The sequence below is a fragment of the Perissodus microlepis genome, chromosome 17 (genome assembly GCF_051167445.1).
Source record: "Perissodus microlepis isolate ML-2025 ecotype Zambia chromosome 17, ASM5116744v1, whole genome shotgun sequence".
Taxonomy (NCBI): domain Eukaryota; kingdom Metazoa; phylum Chordata; class Actinopteri; order Cichliformes; family Cichlidae; genus Perissodus; species Perissodus microlepis.
This window is the reverse complement of record NC_140477.1, coordinates 32,595,716-32,619,472: the sequence shown is the minus strand read 5'-3', so window position 1 is coordinate 32,619,472 and position 23,757 is coordinate 32,595,716. Positions and strand designations below refer to the sequence as shown.

The window sequence follows — 23,757 nt, the reverse complement described above, 5'->3', positions numbered from 1 at the left end:
GAAAATAAGGAGAGCACGAGAGGAAGGGCAGGGAGTAAGTAACGATGTTACAAGTACCCTCCTTATTTTATGTGTGTTGGGAGGGTGGGTGTTTAAGGGGGGAGGAATCATTAGCCAAGGAGCTGAAGCAACAACAAAACCACAAATGGAGACACCGAGATACATACACACACACACACACACTTAAACACACACATTAACACAGATTTGTGTACTGCAGGACACGCTGACATAAACACTCTCATCAGTATGGCCTAATAAGTCCAACAGTGGAGGCTGGCTCAGTGAACTGATATGGTCATGAGGTACAGATGCATGCCAAAGTTGTTCCAAGCAGCACTTTTCAATTACAACAGAGGTCAGGGGAGGAGCTAACAGAGGCTAACACACAAGCAGTAACAAAAACACCTCAGAGAATCATAAAGCTGAGGACCACTGGTTTGGAAAAGCAATCTCTGTTGTTATACCATAAGAAATGAAACTGAAACAAAGGCTGGGAAATATGTCTATTTAGGAGATCTAAAAATAGATTAACTCTTTGTGGATCTATCTTTATGTAATCTACAGTGCACGCCCATTAAAGGTGCGTATGTACAGCTCAAGGAAAAGAAATGACACTGAAGTTAATAGCAATTACTAACACTGACACAAGAGAAGTTTATTAATATGACTGATACATACAGCTCAGCTATAACGGCGATCTGATCAGGATCGCCTTCCTCACCAGCAGAGATGGGCAGTAAAACATTATTGTAATCTGATTACTTTTTCAAGTAATGAGTAAAGTAAGGGATTACTATTGCAAAAAAGTAATTTGATAACTGTTACTTTCCCGTAAGCACGCAGCGTTACTAAACCGTGATTTTGTTTGTGAGAGTGTCTCATGACGATGTACGAGTGTTCGACGTCCGTGGCAGCAACATATGTGTGTAGATCAATAATGGATAAAATGGAGTACGGGACAGAGTACGACCGTGCAGCATTTAAAGCTTGGAAGTACTGACATTACTTTGAGTTTGATTCCATAAAAAGTGACAAAAACATTAGCGTCCGCTGTACACTCTGCGTGGAAAGAAACTTCTTTCTACAGTAAAATCTTTAACTTCAAATCTGAGCAAGCACCGAGCACGCTGCCACGGGAATGTGAAATTCACAGAGAAACCCCCAGATCCCCCCACCGACATGACCGCTACGGCACCTGGTAAACCTCAACCCGCCCCACTCCTGCTAAACAGGTGAAAATAGATTTAAGAATGACAGGACTCAGTGCTGCTGAATCTTTGATTTTATTTATTTTTTATAATTTTGTTTTATATGCTGGGATATGCAGAAAATAGGTTTAAATGTTAAACAAATTTCTTCAAATCAGAGAATGTTGCATGCAATTTAATTGTTGCTTGATGCAATGTGCAAAAAGTTAAAAGATAAAAACTAATAAAACTATTTTTAAAAAAAGACTTTTTCATTTGATTACATTTTATATGATGGATTATGCAGAAAAACTAGAATTGGGCTGAAAGGTCTATTGCTTTATTACGTATTCAGGTTGTGTATAATGTTTTTTCAAAGTAACTAAGTAATAATGTAACTAATTACTTTTGAAAATAAGTAATCAGTAAACTAACTGGATTACTTTCTTATAGAAGTAATTGGTGATTAGTAACTAATTACTACTTTTAACTCGACCAGCACTGCTCACCAGCCTTCAATTAATTTAATGGTTTGTGTTAAAAAGTCAACATACACAAAACAACAGGCAAAGACAATGTTTTTAGATATTTTTGTCCTATCCAATGCTTAACAAATTTGCTCGACCGCCACCCAATGTAAGGGTCCACCTACAACTTACCTAAATTAATAATATTAGTCATTTAAAAAAATCCAATCAACAATGTTTTTAATGGAAATATAATTACTGCTATCCATGAACTTTCAAATGTACTATTTTAACAAAAAAGAAAAAAGTTACAGTTGCAGTTATTTACCTGCACTGATAAACAGAAAAATTAGTTTTAGTGGTTAAATGTTATTAATATTCTTGATATATTTATGACTCAAATTTGGATATAAAAACAAATAGTTTGAAATGTTTTTTTTAACAGACTTGTAAAATATTTGTATTTTCTTGTTTTTATGACAGGTAGTCTAGCACCTGTGTGTTTTGTTACATAATAGAAACGATGGCAAGTCCGCACAAGCTTTTCCAAATAAAGATGATTTTGATTCTGTGGACCATGTGGGTAGGAGTGATGTAAATTTCTTCAACAAACGGTGAGTGCGAAAGCTGCACGCCTGCCAACTGCACGCACACGCACACACACACACACACCAGCAGAGACTTTACATTAAAATCAACGAACTGCCCACGTGCCCACAAGGCGGATTTCAATTTTCATTGAAGTATATCATAGGAATGACAAGCCGGCCATCGTGTCTCCAGCTCTCTAGGCTTGAAAACTACCAGCTAAATACCAAACAAATACACTTAATGTGTGTTGGGATAGAGTTGTGTGTGGTTTTCCTTTTTTAAAACTTTATCTTAGTGCCTAAAATGTTTGCACAGTGTTGTACATTAATTGGGTCACTTCGGGTACACATACCATATCTAAAGTGAAAATGAAATAAAAACCGAATCTCTGCGTCTTCTAAAATGACGCAAGGATTGGCTCTCTAGAACAAACAAAGCACACACATATAAAATCAACAGGCTCTCACACTCCCCAGAGACCATCCTGGTAGTGAAAATTATTTGAGTCCTGTGCACGCTTGATAGTGTATTTGAGCCTGCATATTTGATACACTCACCTCAGGGAATAAGTCTGTATTTCACACCAATTATTGAAATTCCTACACAGCCATTTTCTGTTCTCCCGGGAACATACATGGTTTTTTTTCTTTACTTTCTTGACAGCTGTGTCTGAGCCTTATAGGTCTTTTAAATACCAAAATTGATGTCTGGAGATAGAAATGACTACGGACCAGGGATGACCTGGAGGACAAACGTCTATGCAACATGTTCTTTGTAGAGAGGTCTGAATGTGGCTGTAACCTTGGTGAGTGAGTCATCTCTGCTTCCCAGTTCCTGGATAGCGACTGTTTTGCTTTTGCTTGTGGTTTTTGCTCATTGTTTTGCGCAAATGAGGTTTTGTCATTTAATAACATAGTAACTTTGTGTATTTGAGAGGACCATTGTGAAAGAGAGCAGAAATGTTTTCCCACACTGGGTAAGACATTGTTTAATTAAGATTCATTTATGTGGTGACGCAGACCTTTACGAAAGAAAAAACGAGGTTAACAAAGGAAACGACAGTTTCCTTTGTGTGATTAATATTTCATGGCGTGTTTATTAAAGAGCCAAGGGTGATGATATCAACAGCAGAAACATTCATGAAACCAATATAAAGCCTGTTTCCTATTTTAGGCTAATTTGAGTGATAACTGCTGTGTTCAGTATTAAAGTGTAATGAAATTTGCATTAGGGCTCAATATTTTCTCTGTTAAAATATTCAAACAAATCTCTTTGATCAAAGTAAATTCTTCAGGAGGTCCAGTTCAAACTTGATAAAAGGCATCACACAAGGACCACCCTCCTCGTCCCTCAAGATAGATGAACAGATTACTTAGCCTGGCTGGTCTTGACTCAGAACCAGCAGGAGCCAAGACTGATTACAGCGTGCACCTTCAATTCAATTCAGTTTTATTTATATAGCGCCAAATCTCAACAACCGTCGCCTCAAGGCGCTTTACATTGTAAGGTAGACCCTACAATAATGCATACAGAGAAAAACCCAACAATCATGCGGCCCCCTATGAGCAAGCACTTTGGCGACAGTGGGAAGGAAAAAACTCCCTTTTAACAGGAAGAAACCTCCAACAGAACCAGGCTCAGGGAGGGGCGGGGCCATCTGCTGCGACCCGTTGGGGTGAGGTCCATCACCCCCTCACCTTCAGTCCGTCTCCAAAGTACAGCACTACACTCATCTAAAAATATTTATTTTAAAATCATTATTTCAGTAATTTCAGTTGGAAAGTAAGCACATTATTTCTGTCTATATTCTTTTAACTACTGTAAATGTCATTCTGAGTACCCTTTCAAATATATAGATGTATAGTTTTTGTTTTTTTTTGTTTTTTTGGCAAGCCAAAATAATAAAACACTGTACTAGCAAGGAAGCTGCCACAATGATTCACCCACAGGAGCCCTTCATGTGTACACAGTGGACTCTCATGAGATGTAATTTGTTTTTTCAATTTTGTGTATTTTTCATTATTTTAATGGTTTTCTATCTTAAATAGAGAGTGAACACAGGTCACTGACTAATTTCCTCAAAGTCTACAACATTACATAGATAATACTGAGTCTATTACCACTTACGTGTCTCCTCACCCAAAGTGGTTATCAGCTTGTAAAATCCAGTTCCAAGAACCCTATTTTATATTGGCAATCACATAACACATTTACATTTTTAACATGAAAATACAACTGAATATAAGATCCATCTATCCAGTTCCTTACTCAGCTTTTCAAATCAGGATTGTAGCATGGCTGGAGTCACGTGTCAAAAGACAAGAGGCAGGGTAGGCCCTGGACTGGTCACCAGTCCACGCCGATTACCAGTCATGACTCACCTGTCAGTGGAGCCAGAATCTAGGAAAAGGTCACCAACATGTAGCCACACATCTGAAAGCATATTGATTTGCTCTCCTGATATTAAGACTGTACTAATGATATTTTAACCTTTGCCATTGATTAAAATGCTATTAACAACTTATACCAAGTACATAATAAGTTGTTGGCGTGTAAAACCCTCAACATCAAAATATATTGTCTGACCAACGATAGGAGGATTCGGGCTGTCGGAAAATGAGAGCTGCACTTGAGCTCTACAAGTTTCATTCCCATAAAGAGACAGTAAAGAGACACGCGCACACATGCAGAGGCCTTATGAGAGGCATGAAAGTAAAAATCATCAACAGTGAGTATCTTTGTTATACCTTCAGCTGCAGTTACAGTTTTGGTTTCTACAGATCCAAACTGCTGATGAGTTTACAATCGTCTCTCAACTGAAAGCTGATGAAACTATAATGTATACACTACCGCGTGTCACTAAGAGTGCTGAGGTTTCGGAACTTGAACCTTAACTTTGTGACATTTCCTCCCTTTCACCTTGACATCATCAACCACTGCAGCACAGAAAAAAAGAAAGAAAAGAGGAGCAAAATCTTGTTATTTTTTCTAAGCTGTGAGATTGGAGAGAGTGTAGGTGAAAGAGAGACACAGGGAAGGGAGCAGAAGAGAGAGAGAGAGGAAGGAGAGGGTGAGTCAGACTGTAAACACTCGGTTGGTGTGATGTTATCCAGCTGCCATGAAAACTGATCCAAATGGCTGGCAAGTCTGAGCAACCAAAACACAAAAACAGATACACGCAAGACCAACATTACACTCACTATAAAACACAGCAGTACATTTGTTATGACACACACTAAACATATGCAGACATGTAAACAGTGCGTCACCGCAAAAGCATGCGCACACCAAGCACAAAACTACAGGAGCTAAATGGACATGTGCGTTCAGCTTAAGTGACAAGGCGACAAGCCAGGGAGTTACATGGATCACAGCAAAATATTCAGTCCTTCAGCACACACACTCAGACACACACACACACACTCACACACAGACACACACACACACCGGGTAAATGCTACAGTGGCTTGAAATCAATCCTCCACACCTCTAACTGAACACGCACGGACACACTAACACCAGCTCAGGAAGCATTTTCTAGCCTGTCTGCTGAGGCTGCAGTCCACCTACAACAACCCCATTTGTACTTATTTCAATAAGATTACAGAGTTAATGGGCAGAATAACAAGGTTTAAGCTGTGGAGGCTTGTCTACTACAACATGAAACACAAAGACACACTAACAGCCAGGCTCAGCAGGACTCAGGGAATGGAAAAAGAAAACATTTAAAAGAGATTAATTGGTTTCATGACTAACAGTGGTTAGGCCTAATGTCCAAGTTATAATCTGAGAACAGCCCCAGTTCCATAAAATCTTGGGTCATTGTGCAAAAATGTAAATAAAAACAGAATGCAATGATTTGCAGACCTCATTAACTTATATTTTATTCACAACAGAAAACACAAAGCATATCAAATGTTTAAATTAAGACATCTGACTATTTCATGACTCATTTTTAATATCACGGCAGTATACGGCATGTGTCAAAAAGATTTGAACAGGGGCAACAAAAGGTTGGAAAAGTAAATGCTACTAAAAGGAAACAGCTGGAAGAACATTTTGCAACTAATTAGGTAAATTAACAACAGTTCAGTAACATGTAAAGAGCATCTTAGAGAGGTAGACTGGCTGGGCTTCATTTTAAATTAGCATCTACAAATTATGGAAAAATGTCCAAATAATGTTCTGCAAAAAGAGAAATCTTTGTGTACGCTGAATTAAAAACAGACATGCTTCTGTCATGCAGGTTAAAGCAGATTATTCACAGAACAAGCCATATGTGAACATGATTCAGAAACGTCACCAAAATGGGCCAAACCTCATTTAAAGTGGAAAACTGTTCTGTGGACATATGAATCCAAATGGAAAACATTAACAACCCATCATCTGAACTAAAGAGGAGAGAGACCGTCCAGCCTGTTATCAGCGCTCAGTTCAAAAGCCTGCATCTCTGATGGTCAGTAAGTGGATAACTTCCTAAGGGAGCGCCAGCTTGCACATGTGGAAAGGGACCATAAGTGCTAAACAGTACATGCACGATCCATATTTCAGCAAGAAAATTCTAAACTGCATACGGCATCTATTATAACAGCACGGCTTCGTAGTTAACGAGTCCGGGTGCCTCTTCAAAAAGCAAAGCATAAATGCTCAATGAAATAAATATGACAACACAGAATAGCTTAGAAGATAAAACCTACACGAAAGATAGAGCACATTTAAACAGAAATACAAATGAAACCGCTCATGAATGTGAATATTAATATACAGCCGATAGTGGAAGAAGGTTTGTAGTGTGACCTAACAAACCTACGCTACCATTTTTGTGTTTCACTGAACAGACAACCCCACAGTGGGACATCCACTAAAGATCCCTGGTACATAGAAAACAACCGTCTGGAAAAATTCAGGCAGTGTCAGAAATGTAAAGATTGAACTTTCAAGGTGACTGCTGCTCTGACCCACATCACAAACTGACCTATCCAAATATGATGTACAAGAACATCAGTGACATAGTAGCTCAGACTCCTTTGGCCAATGAGCTAAAAATGACATGTGATATACTATTAGGGCTTCATATGTGCCATTTTTTCTTTAAAGTTTAGGGAGAAAAGGCTCAAATTTGAAAAACATTAGAAGCAGCAATGGAAATACAGCGAGCCTCTGTTCTCACATACTAATATCTAAATGTATCACAATGTGAATTTCACCACACGTTCACTCAGTCACTACAGAAATCCCGCTTCTCTGACAAATTAAAAAAAGCAAACCACACTTTTTTGACCAGCTTCAAGCTAAAACAAAGCTAACGCAGGAAAAATAATGTCTTGAGAAAAACTCCTTGCTCCTGCTCCTGCCTCGGAGCAACCTCCTCACCTGCCACACCTTTTCTGCAATGTAGCACCGTTGAGTGCTAAATAAAAATTGATGACAATATTACCTGGGAAAAGATGTTGAGGAAAAAACAAAGCTTGCAACCTTACTTTCACCTGAGGCCCTCAGCAGAGCTCTGTGAGGCTGTATGTTAATGCTCCTGAAAATATTCTCCTTCTTAATTCAATCAGCTAATGCAATATTGATACAACAAAAAGTTCCCACATTATGTTGTGAAATTACTGCAGTAAGCTCTTGAAATAAAACTGAGTGGTGCTTCACTGAAGGAGAAAGAGACGGAGAAGAGAAAAAGGAGGAAGGGTGAAAGTGTTGGGTTAATGGAAAACACAGACCATGAGAATGGCAGGCGGCAGTGTGACAGAAGGAACGGCAGAGAGAGAGAAAGAAAGAAAATTGGGGGGGGGGGACAACATGGTTGCCACTGGTAACATCACTGTGTTTTTTTAACTTAAACTTTACCTAAAACAGCCTCTGATGCTTAATTCTTATTCCGCTCCTCCCACCTCATCAGTGCCTAACACTACCGCAGCGGCCTAATTAGTACAGTGCAGTGGCCGCTGGTCCGATGAGAGCCTGTGTTTCATCAGGCTCTCATTTGCTCTGAAACACCATTAACCTTTTGGACAGGCTGGTGCTTTGATATCTCAGCTGTTTACAGCTCCGCTCGACTTTCCAAAAGTGTTTTGTTTCAGGTGCTTGGCTGACTGCTGCGACTAAATATAGCCACTATGGAAGATTTCCCTGGAAAGGGACACACTCTAAGGGCAGAGGGTCGTCTGCGTGTGTGTGTGTGTGTGTGTGTGTGTGTGTGTGTGTGTGTGTGTGTGTGTGTGTGTGTGTGTATTTGAAGGTCCTCTCATATTTCCTGACTTATGAGGACTTAATGTACTTAGAATTTGGGAAGGATGTGGAAAATCGTCATTACAAGAAGCACAGCTTTAAAACAGCAGGAGGAATTTGAATTGTGATAGAAACTGCTAACATATGCAAGAAATATATAATAATTTGGTTAAGTTAGACATGTAGTGGTTGAGGTTTAATCAGTTAATACTTGGTAAAATAACAGTTTTGAACATAAAAACCCCAAATCATTAACTGAATGATAGTAATAGCAACTAATCTATGGACAATCCCCAAGCTTGTTTTCAAGTTTAACACACACACACACACACACACACACACACACACACACACACACACACACACACACACACACACACACACACGTAAACCTGTGAAACAGAACTAGTTAGTTCAATTGCTGAAATCAGACATCCATGAATGTTCTTGACTGCAGGGAGGGTTGGTGCCTATCATAGCTCTCACTGGGGTACACCCTGGACAGGTTGCCAGAGCTATCACAGGGCTGACACAGAGAGACACAATCACTGATGCTCCCATTCACACCTATGGCCAGTTTAGAATCACAGATCAATCTAACAAGCATTTGTTTGCAGTGTAGGAAGAAGCAGAAACTACCTGGGGAAAATCCATGCAAGGCACAAGGAGAAAAAACTCCACGGCTCATATGGAAAAGGCTTTCCAGACAAACGATTGTTTAACAATCAATAGTCAGAGAATAACTCAAAGTACAACTAAACAGGGCTGCTGCATTGATGTCGTCCTATCATGATGCTATAAATACTGTAATGTACAATCTAGTTGTGGAATACAGATGGCGAGCGCTGTAGACTTCGCATGTAGGTTATCAGCGGATATCAGTGAACTTTTTGTGACAGTTCCAAGGACCGTGAATAAAGCCAGACACTAGGGATGGCATTCAAGAAAGAAACCCAGGTTCTCTGGCACAAAACCAAAGGATTAATGTTTTCTAAGAAATAAAAAGAAGCCTGATGGGTACTGAGAAGACACTGGGAGCACACTGAGACCAAGATACACTTGTCCAGGATTTTTGGCATAAATTTGGTCAGGACTACTACAGTGAAAAACAGTCACAATAGTGAGGCACAGAGGTAGGTTTGCAATGACATGGGCTGCTTGAGTGCAAAAGGTGTTGGGTAGATGACATTTATAGATGGCGGCGTGAATGTCTGTGGATATACCAAAATACTATCTGACAAGATGGTTTCCAGTCTCCACAATTCTGGCAGAAGAAGAATGTTCCAGCAAGATAACGATCCAAAACACACTGACACAGTCAGAGAAGACTGAAGGTAAGAACTCTGACCTGGAAAAATATCTCGCCTGGCTTGAATCCAATCAAACACCTTTGAGGTATTTTTAAGTGAAACCAAGAGCAACACACACCCAAGATCTCTGAAAAGTAGCAAGATCTCTCCAGAAAAAGAATACTGACTCAGTCAACAGAATAAAGGACATGTGAGATGTTGAAACAAATTATATATTCAAATCTTATTGACATATGAAATGAGATCATGTCATTTTTTAAAAGTATATCTAAACTGTAAATTTTTCATTTTACACAAGAATACACACTCTAGAAATGAACTTGCAAGCGTTAAAGTTACACTGTGACAGGTGATACAAGTTTCAAACTTTGATATTTTGGTGATAATGCACTGGGGTGTACTCACATCTGTTGTATATTCTAACTATAAATACAAATTACCCATGACAGATATGGGATAGCTGTGTGTTTAGGATACATGTACATTTACATGAACATTTACAATTTCAGCCACAGGACAATTTCGTCACCCATTACATCCTGAAATAGCAGTTAAGGGACAGGTTAGAGTTAAGCATTGAGTTGGGGTGGTTATTATTAAGGGATAACTAAGGCTACGTTCACACTGCAGGTCTTAATGCTCAATTCCGATTTTTTGATCAAATCTGATTTTTTTGTCTGCTTGTTCACACTACAAATAAAATGCGACAGCAAACGCGCTCTAGTGTGAACGCTCAAAGCGGCTCGCATGCGCAAAAGAAGATGTCACACACAACGCGCTCTGTTTGGACCCATAGCAAACAATATTGTTTGACTGATGGCCCTTAATATAAAGACTTCAGACTTTATGTTTCCCAATTTTTGCTTTAAGTTATTTTGTTATTTACATAATAATGTAACTAACCTAATAATTATCCTTATTGCTGTTTTAGAGGAGCGGTGCTTCAAAGGATAGTTGCAGATTTCTGTCAGAATCTGCAGATTATACAGTACAAATAAAATGTTCACGTTTCTCCAACGTTGTCTTCCCAACAGTTTCACTGACATCTACACTGGATGGCCAGGAAGCGTTCGCGATGTCTTCTCAGGCGCTTCTCCGGCGCTGATAATTGGCGTCTGTCTTGTGTCAGTGACGTAAAAGATGGATTTAATGCGACATGACCGTTCAGACAGCAGTCGCTTTCTAAAACATCGGATATGTATCGGATTCAGTACCACTTACGAAAGTGACCCAGATCGGATTTGAAAATATTGGATTTGTGCCGTTCACACTGTCATACCATGATCAGATATGGGTCGCATAGGGTCAAAAAAAATCGGATTTGATGCGCTTTCGCCTGCAGTGTGAACGTAGCCTAAGGTGGTTAGGATCTTCAATAGCACAAGTACACAAGTGTGACTTTGTGTGTATGTCAGGTTAGAGTTGAGTTTTACCTGTTCCTTTGTTGCGGTCCACAAAGCAGTACTTCAGTTCATATTCTTTCAGAATTTCATGGACTTCCTATAAAAAAAGCAAGGGACAATTTGGTCAAACAGAATGGTAGAAGTCATTAATGTAAAAAAAATAGAGAAAAAAACTACAAAACTCTTGATTATACAATAATCAAGGTAGTATCAGTAAACCACAATGATCTTAAAAAGCTGTTTTGGAAAAATATCAGAATAAATACAAACACAATGAAAGACTTAAGCAGTGAATATACAAAGGAAAAAAGGTTCTATCTTAAATGGAAAAGTAAGCTATTACATTGCAATACACAAACTGTGAGAGAAACCTTTGCATTATTAGCATGTGACAGATGCTCATCATCGTTCTCTACTGTAGTCTAGTAACAGCTATTGACTCAGATATGTAAGCTGAAATCCATTGACAAGCTAAGAATAAATAAAAAGATGATTTTATTCTTATAGATGCTAAAAAACCATCTAATAGAAGATTTAATTTATGTAAGTTGAAAACTTTTTGATGTAGCTGCTTAGTGTTTATGCACTAAGCCAGCAAAGCTAATTAACCTCCAGTGAGCTAACATTAGCAAACGCTAATTAGCATTAGCATTGGCTCAGCAGCTAAACAAAGGTAAATTTTTGTCATATATAATTGTATAGTCTAATGTCATAATTGATACAGGGCTCAATGTTAACACAAGTTAGTTTTACCAACAACTGAAATAAACTGAAACCCCAATAAAAAATCTCCTTTACTCCACAAATGAAGATTTATTCTTTGCATAAGCAGAAGTAAAGCTTTTTTCATTAAAAGTTGTGCTTTTCTGGTGAAATTGAAAGAATGGATACTGCACAAGAAAGCAAAAGCAAAGTTTTGAACAAAGTTGTGGGGATAATGGTACAAAACAACTAAAAATAACACAAATTTTCAAAATAACTAAGAGCTCAGACAGCACTTACACCCTTTAAAATCCCCCGATAATGTCAGCATGATTACTTGAAACTCCATTTTCAATCACTTGAACAAACTTCTCTGCAAAAATGTCTTTGATGGGAAGTTTCCATATTTGCACTGATTTGTTTTTTTAAACAGGTAATTGTTGTTTTTTTGTGTTGTTCAAATGAATAACACTAATACTGTGCTTGACATTCTTCCATCTAGCATAGCTAAGGACTGTTTTGGACTCTTTGGATGTAATTGGACCTAGTATCCTATTTCTTATGAACTTTTCCTTGCTCTCAGGCTGTGTTCCTTTGGCCTTTAAGCATGCTGTAGTCCACCCGATTCTTAAAAAAAGAAACTCTGACTGTTATGACCTTTCAAACTCTCTAACCTTTCGTTCTTGTCCAAGATCCTGGAGAGACTAGTTCTCTCCCAGCTCCAGGCGTACTTGGACATGAACAATATTGCTGAGAAATTTCAATCTGCCTTTAAGCCATTGCATAGCACTGAAACAGCGTTGGTTAGAGTTCTTAATGATATTCTTGTAATCACTGATACTGGGCGCTCTATGGTCCTAGTTTTACTGGACCTCTCTTCGGCCTTTGATATGGTGGACCATAACATCTTATTACTAAGACTTGAGCACACTGTGGGTATTAGAGGCACTGCCCTCGACTGGTTTAAATCATATCTCGCTGATAGATCCTTCTCAGTTAACTTAGGCACCTTCTCCTCTTCCTCCGCTCCGGTCTGTTGTGGTGTGCCTCGAGGATCAGTTTTAGGCCCTATTCTCTTCTCATTGTATTTGCTCCCTCTAGGCGCAATCTTTGAAAAATACAATATCGCCTTCCACTGTTACGCCGATGACATACAGATCTATTTTGAACTTACTCACGACCTTGCTGTGTCCCTGCACTACTTTCAAGAATGCATGCGGGAGGTCAAAGAATGGTTCCTGAGTACTTCTCTTGTTGTTAAATGATAAGAAGACTGAGATTGTGGTGTTCAACAGTAAAATCCCTCATGCCCAACTCTGTGCTGCCCTGGGTTCCTTTGCCAGCTCTTCCTGTGACTATGTCAGTAACTTGGGTGTACTGCTGGATAGCTCGCTCAAACTCAATAGAGATGTGCGGATCAATCCTGAAATATCGATTCCTCCGATACCAATCATTTATGTTCTAGAATCGATTCGCACATTAAAATATCGATATTTTAGTAATTTAGGGTAAATTTGTAGTTTATCATTAACAGGAACACAGTGGAAAGAAACTATAACATTCGGATTGTCTACATTTAAAGGAACTACTTCCTCTTCCGCCTTTCATAGTCATGTGCAAAATACGGTTGTATAAATGTCTCGCAGCCCCTTGGCGTGCGCACTCACAACAATGGCTGAGCGTAATTGGAGTCATGTGCGGACTTATTTTACCTCCACAAACAGCTGAGACGTGGTTTGCGATACATGTGGCAAAAAAGTGCTCCAAGAGTGAGGTGTTGTGGCCATTATACATACATTTTACAGGGTTTATTTATCGGATAAAATACGTTAAATGTCACCGTTATTATTGGCCGGCCCGGAAACGGTGGAGGTGTCCAAATTCAGAGGAACCCTCCCGAGGGATTAATAAAGTTAAATTTAATCTAATCTAATAACTTTAATCTCAGCCAAACTGATTTACTCACGAACAAATAAAACACTGAAAAAGCCAAACAATAACATTTTTAAGTTATCAAAGTGACTTATATATCATGTTTAACCCGAGGAGCGAAAGACCGCGGGGGTTTGAAGACGATGTGTCGATCGGCTCAGATATTTGAAGTTTACACAGCTACATTCTCACCTGAAAATATGTTAAAAGTTTTTTTGCGACCCAGAAAGAGAAATAAGAGTAATATTAAAACTAAGTCGCTGCCGCCGTTGTTGGAAACTGGAATTGGCTGGGCCGCGCTATGAATTCTGCAACATGGTTTCTCAATTTTGTTGGGAGAAATCGGGAGAAATTCGGGAGAATGGTGGCTCCGGGAGATTTTCGACAGGGGCACTGAAATTCGGTATTCTCCCGGAAAAATCGGGAGGGTTGGCATGTATGGTTGTGGCAACATCACTAACCTTGTCAAACACCTCAGAGTAAATCATATCACAGAATATGACGAGCGTATGTTGAGGCGAACTGAAGAGGAGGAGAGGGACAGGTGCTGCTAGGGCGAGACAGACATCTCTCACGGAGTCCTTTAGTGCTGCAGGCAGGCAAGGTGTTCAAATAGGCAAAACTCCAGTTTTTTTATTTCTATATGATGAACCCTGCATTATTAAGTGATAAGAACAAGTAATCTGATGTCCTGTAATCATTATGACGCTATAATTTGAGATACAATAAATAAAATAAGTTTTTGTACAAAGTATCGGTATCGGATCAGTATCGTCGATACCACCCTGAATATTACTTGGTATCGGATCGGAAAGAAAATCAGTGGTATTGCACATCACTACTCGATAAGCAAGTGTCTGCTGTACTGAGATCTAGCTTCCACCAACTGCACCTTATCTCTAAGGCTAGGCATTATGTTCCGCATGAGGACCTGGAGAAGCTTATTCACGACTAAAAACCCACTTATTCAATCTTGCCTTTCCCTCTAGTTAATATTTCTTTTATGATTTTATATTATGCACTTTTATGCTCATTTCATTTCTTCTTTGCTCTGTACCTGTTGCTTTCCTATGTATCAGTGACAGCTACCTGCTTGCATACCTAGTACTTGCTTTGGTCCTATTTCTATTATCTTCCTTTTACTCTCTATGTTACTTGTTAAGCACTTTGGCATACCCTTGGTTTTTAAGTGTGCTTTATAAATAAAGTTTATTATTATTGTTATTATTGTTTTTGGGAGTGTATTCTTAAAAAAGAAATGATTCTATCTGGTGTTGGGCTAATACAAAGATCAGCACTCTATCCAACTACACCAGGGACACAAACTAATACTAAAGTACAAAACCAGATTCCACTCTCCAGCAAAATGTGTTATTTGTCTTTTTAGTGCTAGGATGTAATAAAGGTAAGTAAAAGAGAAAAAAAGATCATAACACAATACGTTACAGCCTCTGCTGTCCACGGCTGACTCTGTTAGCCTTCCTGATAGAGTTTACTGATTTTTTCTTTTAAAGATATGCAACAAGCACCCTTGTGGATTTAGTCACTATCATACCTGTCCAAGAGCAGCAATACAGCAATACTGAGGCACTACATAAACGTGGAGGTATTCTCTCCCTCTACTTTTTATGTTCCTACCCAGTTTTATTCAAACGCATAGTCAACAATACAAGCTGGTTTTTAGAAGGGCTTGAGCATGAACAACAACACAAAAGTGGCAACAGTCTTTCATGAATTGTTAAGCATTTGTAAGGACACAGCAGCTCTTTATTGTCTGCTAATGCTGCCTATACGCCGTGCTCTCCTTTCCTGTCATTTAATGCTGGTTAGTTTTTGTGCTTCCATTGAAAGACAGAAAACAAAGAAATCACCTTTGCATAATTATAACACTGGAGCTCTCTTCAATACAATACTCGCACAAGAGCGAATGTAGCTTTGGCATTTGTGGGAGGTCAGGTGGACAGACACTTCATAGAAAACATTTCCACTTTCATTTATCGCATCAATGTTCAGTCAAACAACGACGGAGGTGATTAGGCTTTCTAACGTGTACAGTCTTCTTTCTTTCTACCCTTCTAACAGCCCACTCGTGCACACAGAACAGCCATGTTTTATATCAGCGAAGGCCATGCAAGGCAGCCCACACAGAGGGTCAGCTCACTCACCCTTAAAATCAGTGCAGAGCGAGCTATAATCACAGAGAAGGGGGAAAGAGCCAAAGAGAGATATAAAAATCTATATACAAAGAGGTATTTTGCTTTGGATTTTTGGTGATTCATCTGTCTTGCTTAAGACAGAAGTGGTTTCAGGGTATTGGCAGCATTATTCTGAAAGTACACTGAAGGGTAAAAAAAATCTACCTGAAATTAAATAATTAAACAAATTCAACTTGTTTGATTATTTCAGTTTGTACTGTGAAATTAAAAATTATCATTTTCTTAAGCATATTAAGAGCGTTTGCTTCATTAGAATTGACAAAAATAAAATTGTATTTTAAAAATTCAGTGGAAAAATACACATCGGCATATTTCGTCAGCTGTCAGGAAATGAAGACTGCATCATGCTTTCAAGGGACTCAATTATAGCCAAAAACGAGCTGGTAAACAAGGTTTTGGTTTTTTTTTTTCTTGCATTACAATGCCAACACACAAGCATATCATTACAACACCGGTTACAAGCAATTAAATAACAAGATAAACATGGAATTCAACAGGAAAGCCACCTAAATATGTCATCATTTCAACAAATGATTCCCAAAGCTCTACTTCTTTGTCCTTTGTTTAAGTGCTTGCATGTTTCTAGTCACTTAAAGCTCTGTCTCACAATTGTTGCTTTTCTTCTACTCTTTTTGGTCTTTGTCTGGCATTAATAGCGTGATTCGGACAAAAAAGCAGAGCTCTTATATTAAGAGGAACACCAACTTGAAGCTAAAAATCCCCCTGTGTATGTGATGAAGAAAAATGACAAGTAACAAAAACACGGGACTTTTGACAGGATGCGGAGGCAAAGAAAATGTAAAAGTTATTCATTAGTAGTTACTGCTCTGGACAGCATACAGTCAGACACTGCAGTGCACTTTGTGACACTGAGACATGGCTAAATGACACCACTCAGTGACCATCTTTCTCCAAAGCCATTTTATTGCATGGCCCTCTGCTATTCTGTACTTAAATTGAGCTGAAAGTTTGTTTCTCACAGCACTGGCACATCACAAGACATTTAAAGACTATTTTTAGGAGCACAAACAATCCAGCCTCCCGTCTTAGCCGTACAATTTACCAGTTGAGCACACCAGGCTGCTCCTTTTTTTATTTTATGAAATTCCAGTTTGTTTCACCCCATTTCCTTTTACATTCCATGTTTTAATGATCTCTACTTCCAATCATGCTGTTCAATAATGTTGCTCTTTGTTTCATTGAGAGTCCCACTACGCTATTTCAACAGCTTTCTAATTAGCACTTCTGTACGTGTTTCAAAACAGCCACTGGGCTCAGTACAGAGACACAGACAGGCAAACCTACAGACCGGATTGGCAGTACGGCTGAATAAATTTGTATTATTCTGTCTAATGGAGGATTCACAATTTCAATATTTTTTGTCTTGCACTTCATCAAGAATGCAAGACAAAATAGAATTCCTTATTAAACTGCCCGCCTTTGGGCTATTCAGCGTGTGTTCGGCGATTGGATGCGCATATCAGAGTCCATCTGCTGTTAGATTTTTAGCGAGGAAGCTTTGACTATTCCCTGTTGATTATCATCATCATCATCATTATTATTATTACTTCATTCAGGACAGCCCTAGTGAATAGAGATGGTTTACCTCAATATGGAAATCACTAGTAATCCTCAAGAACAGAAAGACTCATTTTGATTTTTTTTCCCCCCACTTCTGGAACAAGACCCTTTGAGCAAATTAAACCATGAATTGTTCCCACATGATGTGAAGAGAAGAATATGGAAAAGGAGAGGAAAGGCTTGTGATCCAAAGTCTGTGGAGACACAGTGTAATGACATGTCCATGCACGACTTCCAATGGAACTGGGTAGCAGGGTGGATTCTTAAGCATATAAAGGAATGCTGCTCAGATTATTTTAAATGTTGTTAAACTAACAGGAAAGCACTTCATGGCACAGATGAATAGTGAACTAAAGCATACTGTAAAATAAAGCCGAGGGCTTCTCAAGGCAAACTAACAAAATGTCAAATAGCTGAGCCGGTCACCTGCCCTCCGCCTAATTGAGCCTGTACAGATAACTGGAGGCAGAAAGAATCACAGCTGAAACTAAACATGGTTTAGCTTGGAAGTGAATCTACTGGCCCGACTTTTCTCACTTTAGATGCCTGGCAGATGCTCTTCAAGGAGAAAACTCTGTATTTTGTCATCTCCTAGGGCTCCAAAGTTCAGGCAGACTTGCATCCAAGTATTAAAAATAATCCTTCTTATCTTCCTTTATGTTAGTCCAGTTACTGGGATACAGAGCGACTCAAGAGATAGAGCGAGTTGTCTACTATTCTGCAGTTAAACGTATCCTTGGGCAAGGTACTGAGCCCCAAGTTGCCTCTGATGAGTGTGTGAATGTTGGATTAAAAGCACTCTAAAAGGGCACTTAATTAAGCTCATTGTAAGATGTACCGGTCAATTTACTATTTTACCATATCACCATGCCAAAAAATGTAGTAGTGGGTACAGTGGAAATACATAATTCTCAATTTCAAGTTCAAAGTCAAAGCAAGACAATTATCTCATGTAGTTAAATATAAACTATTAAAAAGTTGTTTAAAACTCCCTGACATGGTTATGGTTTATTAGAAATCTTAAGATGGGCACAAACTGAATTGTTAGTAAGTTACTTGGCAACCATCCTAACATTGCTACACAGTTAGCTACATTAATTATCATCTTACTTTAATCATGTATGTATATATATTCCTCCTTAACAACCCCCGGGCCTCATGTTTGACACCCATGCCTAAGAACATGGTTGATTTCACAACAAAAATGCCATCGGTCTTAAAAAAAAACTGATGACATGTATTTCAAGATAACGATGCAAAGTACCTCCATATCAAGTTGTTATTGCCCTTCTTACAACAACATGGGCCGGAGACATCACAGCAGCTGGACTGGGCATCATGTTTTTGTCGTTTTTCCAGTGGTTGACGTGAGTAAGGACAGATTCCATTCATAAAGAATTTCTGTCCTAGAGCATACACTGCCTACAGACTACCAAAAAAAGAACAAAAATCCAAACAAAAAAAGAAGCACTATTGCGTTTTCTGGTGACATCCTCAACATAAACATATCACCAACAAAAGAAAAACACCTCTAGCAAATTTTCCATATTGTACTGTCTGAAAAGAAGAATAGCAGCAAAAGGAGTGACAAAGAAAACTGATGCACTTGCAAAGGTTTCCACATCATTTCTGAAATGTCATGTTGAAAGTCTAACAGTGTTCTGCTGGACTGCTGTAGTGGGCTCTCTCATCAGTTACACTTTATTTCAATGTTGTGAGTTTCTGTGCGATATACTTCAGTGTACATTTTAGTTCGACTCTACAGTTTAAAATTAAACGGCACAACAAAGACGCAAAGTCACCTAAAACCAAACTTTTCAGCTGCTAGCCACAAATAATCCTGATTTTAACAGTCCCACTCAGCTACACTGTGTTCTTCTTCTTACTACTACTACAAAGATCAACAAAGTCAACCAGTTTCTTTACATCCAACAAAACATGCCATCCACTTCATTCAGCGCTATAATGTTCCCTGTGCATGTTTGAACACTTTAAACCGCTGACATTTCCAGCAAGTCCAGTCAGTACCCAGCACTTGCTTCAAGCCCACGGCCAAATCAGTAAGTGCATGTGTGGGTGTACACTTGGTGGAGCATTAAAGCAAAGTGCCCCGAGAGAGAGAGCTAGATGAAGAATTTGATAGCAGCACCATCTGAATACTATTAAAGGGAAAATGAAATGACAAGCACCACCTGAAACAGCTGATAATCATTTACACACCTGTGGGCACCGCACTCTGTATGTTCCAGCTGCGTTTGCTGATCAACAGCTCGGGCACAAAATGAAGCACGCCGCCCATCACCACAGATCAAGCTACATGACATTCAATTCAAGCTACTCAAACTGGTGCTCGCCAAGATATTGTTGCTTATCTATTGTGTGCCGTGAACGCCGTTAAAGTGAACGGGGTGTTACAGGCATACCTTCCCATTTTAACATCTCATACAACAAGGAGCATCAAACCAGCAGACTAGTCGATCCAATCAGTAGTTTCTATAGCAGGTATGTCATACTCATTGTACACTGTGGGCCACATACGGCCCACTTTAACCTCGAATGGGCTGGACCATTGATATCTTCTTGTAAAGGGGTTATTTACTTTTCTGCATAACAAAGAGATGTCGCTCTGGTACATCAAAGAAATCTGTCACTGTAACTTTTTGGGCATAAATTGTAAGAAACAGATTGCAGTAAAAGTGCTGATTTCTCATCGATGAGACTGTCCTGTAATAATAAAACAAAGCTTTTTCTTAATTCTTTCATTATTGTACAATAAGAACTTTCTATATTAGTGAAAAAACAGGAATGTTTCTGTCATTTAACTATTACTAATTACTTTGCTGTAATATAAATGGCCATGGGGGAGGTCTTTATCAGTAGTAAAGCTGTAAAACTTGTGAAAACTACACTTAGAAGCCCAAAAAATTTAGATCCTCTCTCACGTTTTTTGTGAGCTGTCCAGTGGGCCGGACTGGAGTCCCCACTGGGTCGAATTTGGCCCCCGGACCTTCCGTTTGAATCCCCTGTTCCAGAGGGTTTGTGAAACAGGAAGGAAAAACAAGAAACTGTCTCATTTCCCAGCATTAACGGCACATAATTATTCTAAAATATCCTTTCATCGCTTTGATGCCTAACACATGCTTTGGGCTTTTTCAGCATCACAGTTTGTGAAAACAGTCAAAGCGGCCCGTCTTCAAACAGATTACTTCAATTTAGCTTCGGTGACTTTAAACAAGACACCGAATCCTCAGCAGCACTTCTGTGGCTGACACTAACCGCTTCAATGTCCCAGGAGGCAGGCTCAGAGAAATCATTTCACATTGTGGATTAATCACAAGTGTCACAAGCGCTATATTACTGTGATGTCCGTAATGTGAAATGGCATGCTTCATCACTGTTTTTGTCAGCTACTGTCCTTTAAATCTCACCTTCAATCAATCCCAATGTAAAGAGCTAGCAGACGGCAAATTGCTTCCCTGGGTTTGTCTGGGCGAACCCTTCTACTGCTTTCATCTGTCGGTTTAGGTGTTTCCAATTGTCCTGTTACAATCTGAAAGTCGCTGTACAGAAGGTTCTATACAGGGGAAAGTATAAAAGATAATGGAAAACACAAAGGTCAGCATACCAGAGTAGAACGATTTTTATTCGTCAGACGAGGAATGACAAGAGAAAAATGTGTTTACTGTGACACCTGTCATCATAAATGAGAAGGCTTAAAAACACAAACAGGACCACTCGGGTAAAGTAGCAGTGGGACATCGCTTCAACTTGGCGTGTCTGTGTGACAGAGAGATTGAGGGATTAGGGGGACAAATGCGCTCTGCCTGGCCTGCTTACCGGCAGTGACTGCGTGATTTATGCCACAGAGAGGAGAGGGGTTGAAGCCCAGGGCCTGCCAGCAAACAGAGAGGTGCTCCCACACTCGTGTGTTATCATTACAATGACAGCGTGATTACCAGTCACATTACTGGAGCTGTAATCGTAAACGCTAAAACTTTGGCGCTGAGGTGTGAGACAGCGTAAACTTTTGCCCGTGCCTATTGTAACGGCTGCATTCGGCTACAACACAGGCTCTTTGGGGGGAAATTAAAAATGGGGCATGTCTAACACATCTCAAATACTTTGTTTTCCATATCTGGTCGGAGATGTGTGTGTGTGGGTGTGTGTGCGAGACAGGTGGCTCAAACCATGCACAGCACGGTTCACTGGCCCATCAAATGGCTGCCAGGAGAGCTTCTTAGAAAACATGCAAACTCACATATTGTTAGCAGACAAGCATAAATACACACGAGTGCACACTTCTCTTTTTCTTTGAGCCTCTCAAACACGCTCTTTGAGTTTCCACACCTTGTTCTGGATGCTAGTTCTACACAGTCACACTGCACTGGCACTGCTCAAATTCCTTTGGTTTAACAAGTTTCCTCCTTCAATTCACGTTCACCCTTTTTTCTTTCCCCTCTACATCCAGCCTTTCCACTCCATCTACTTAAAATCCTTAAAATCCTTTCTTTTTTGGCGCTGGACAAAACTTTAGCCCCAGTCAAAATTCCATGCCAAATGAATGTTTCCCTATAGGGAAAAACAACCAAAAAAAAAGAGAATCTCAAATTTTATTTCTCAATATATAACCTATAATATGACCACCAGGTCAGAGTGAAATGTCAGGACAAGGAGAGACGGGAGCAGCGCACAGGAATGCCAGGACACAACCCACAGACCTCTGGTCCCTCCCGGTAGCACCTGTAGCCTCGGATCCAGGTAACGTCACTAGGCAGCAGATCACCCTCCCCTTTACCCGTCGCTAACAGCAAATGAGAATGGCACGGCATGGCACGGCACGGCACGGCTTTAGGACAAGGCTGGGAGTGAAGTTGAGCCACAGAAACCCCCCAGTGAACCCAGGCTCACTGATGATGCTTCCCAGCACATTATGAATAGTTAGTAAGAAACTTTTTTTTTTATTAGTACTGACTAAGCAAGAAGCCTATGAAGCATTTTTTTTTAACATTAATATCATATTAAACTTAGTCAAAGTTGAAACATTTGTGCAAAACAGCTCAGGCCTCAGCTCTAAATGCTTGGTTTGATCTACTTTTGGATGCATGTAAGTTCAAAGAGAGGGGATATCTTAAAGCCCCACCCACTTGCTGTTCAAAGCATCTGTTTGTGAGAGGCAGCCAATCGGGGGGGGGAACAGAAGCCTTCAAGGGAGAGGAGTTAAAGTGGCTGATTTCAGTGGGTGAGCTAAAGAGTCACACACGATAAGCATTCATCACCACTGCACGGGATCGCCTGAAAAAAACAGATTCTTTTAACACCTCGAATCACCTATTAAGCCTTAATGTGCTGCAATGAAAAGATACTGTGCTTTCATTTCATGTGCAACTTGGGGGTTTCCATGTCGCTTTCATGTTGCTTTTATGTCTTCTTTACACAATCAAACAGAATGAATCTGAATCAAAATGTTTGATTTCAAGTAAAACTAATTTGTCGGGAAAACTTTAGCTAATGTCCTTGTTTACCCGTTGAACAAGAGAGGAATCCTGTGCTTATCACAACAGTAAGAATCTTATGTTTGAACTGGTGTTTAGTTCATTTAATGCCATTTTTGTCAGCTTAAAGGTGTTAATGCATATTTATCAACCAAACGCAGGGGTTCAAGCATTCTTGTTGTTACCGACTGAAGCTGTGTTTCGAGGACAGAACGACGATATTTAGCCGTCTGCCTCTGTCCATTTCTTCACTTCACTTTTTCTTCCTTGATAAGCTGACTAATTTGATCTCGGCCAGCGCAGAACCAGTGGGCTGAAGGAAGCAGGTGGCTTGCCCCGAGACAGGACAGATTCTGCTGTCAGCCAGGGTGACCCCGCCTCCCTCCCCCTTTTCACACCCACCCGTCTCTGCTTGTCTCCGGCCCTGAAGCGACAGGGCTCAAATTTGAGGTTATTTTTCCCCTCACCGAGCCCGCAGCCACTCCCACTCAACACAGCAACAGACTCCTGCCATCACAGGGTGAAACCGTCATTTAAAAACAGCCATTATTTTTGTTTGAGTCGGTTCTTGTGGCGTTTCCCCACTTGAGATAAGTATAAGTATAAGTCTACACTTCTAAGACGTCCACAATCAGGCTTTGA

General features: G+C 39.7%; 1 protein-coding gene across 1 annotated transcript in view; it reads right to left on the bottom strand.

The window, feature by feature from the left end:
- raver2 (ribonucleoprotein, PTB-binding 2) overlaps nt 1-23,757 on the bottom strand; it is a 101,260-nt gene that overhangs the window by 68,847 nt on the left and 8,656 nt on the right. The window contains exon 2 of the mRNA XM_084910039.1: nt 11,223-11,289. Within this exon, the coding sequence (XP_084766165.1) occupies nt 11,223-11,289 (67 nt within the window). The remainder of the gene's footprint in view (nt 1-11,222; nt 11,290-23,757) is intronic.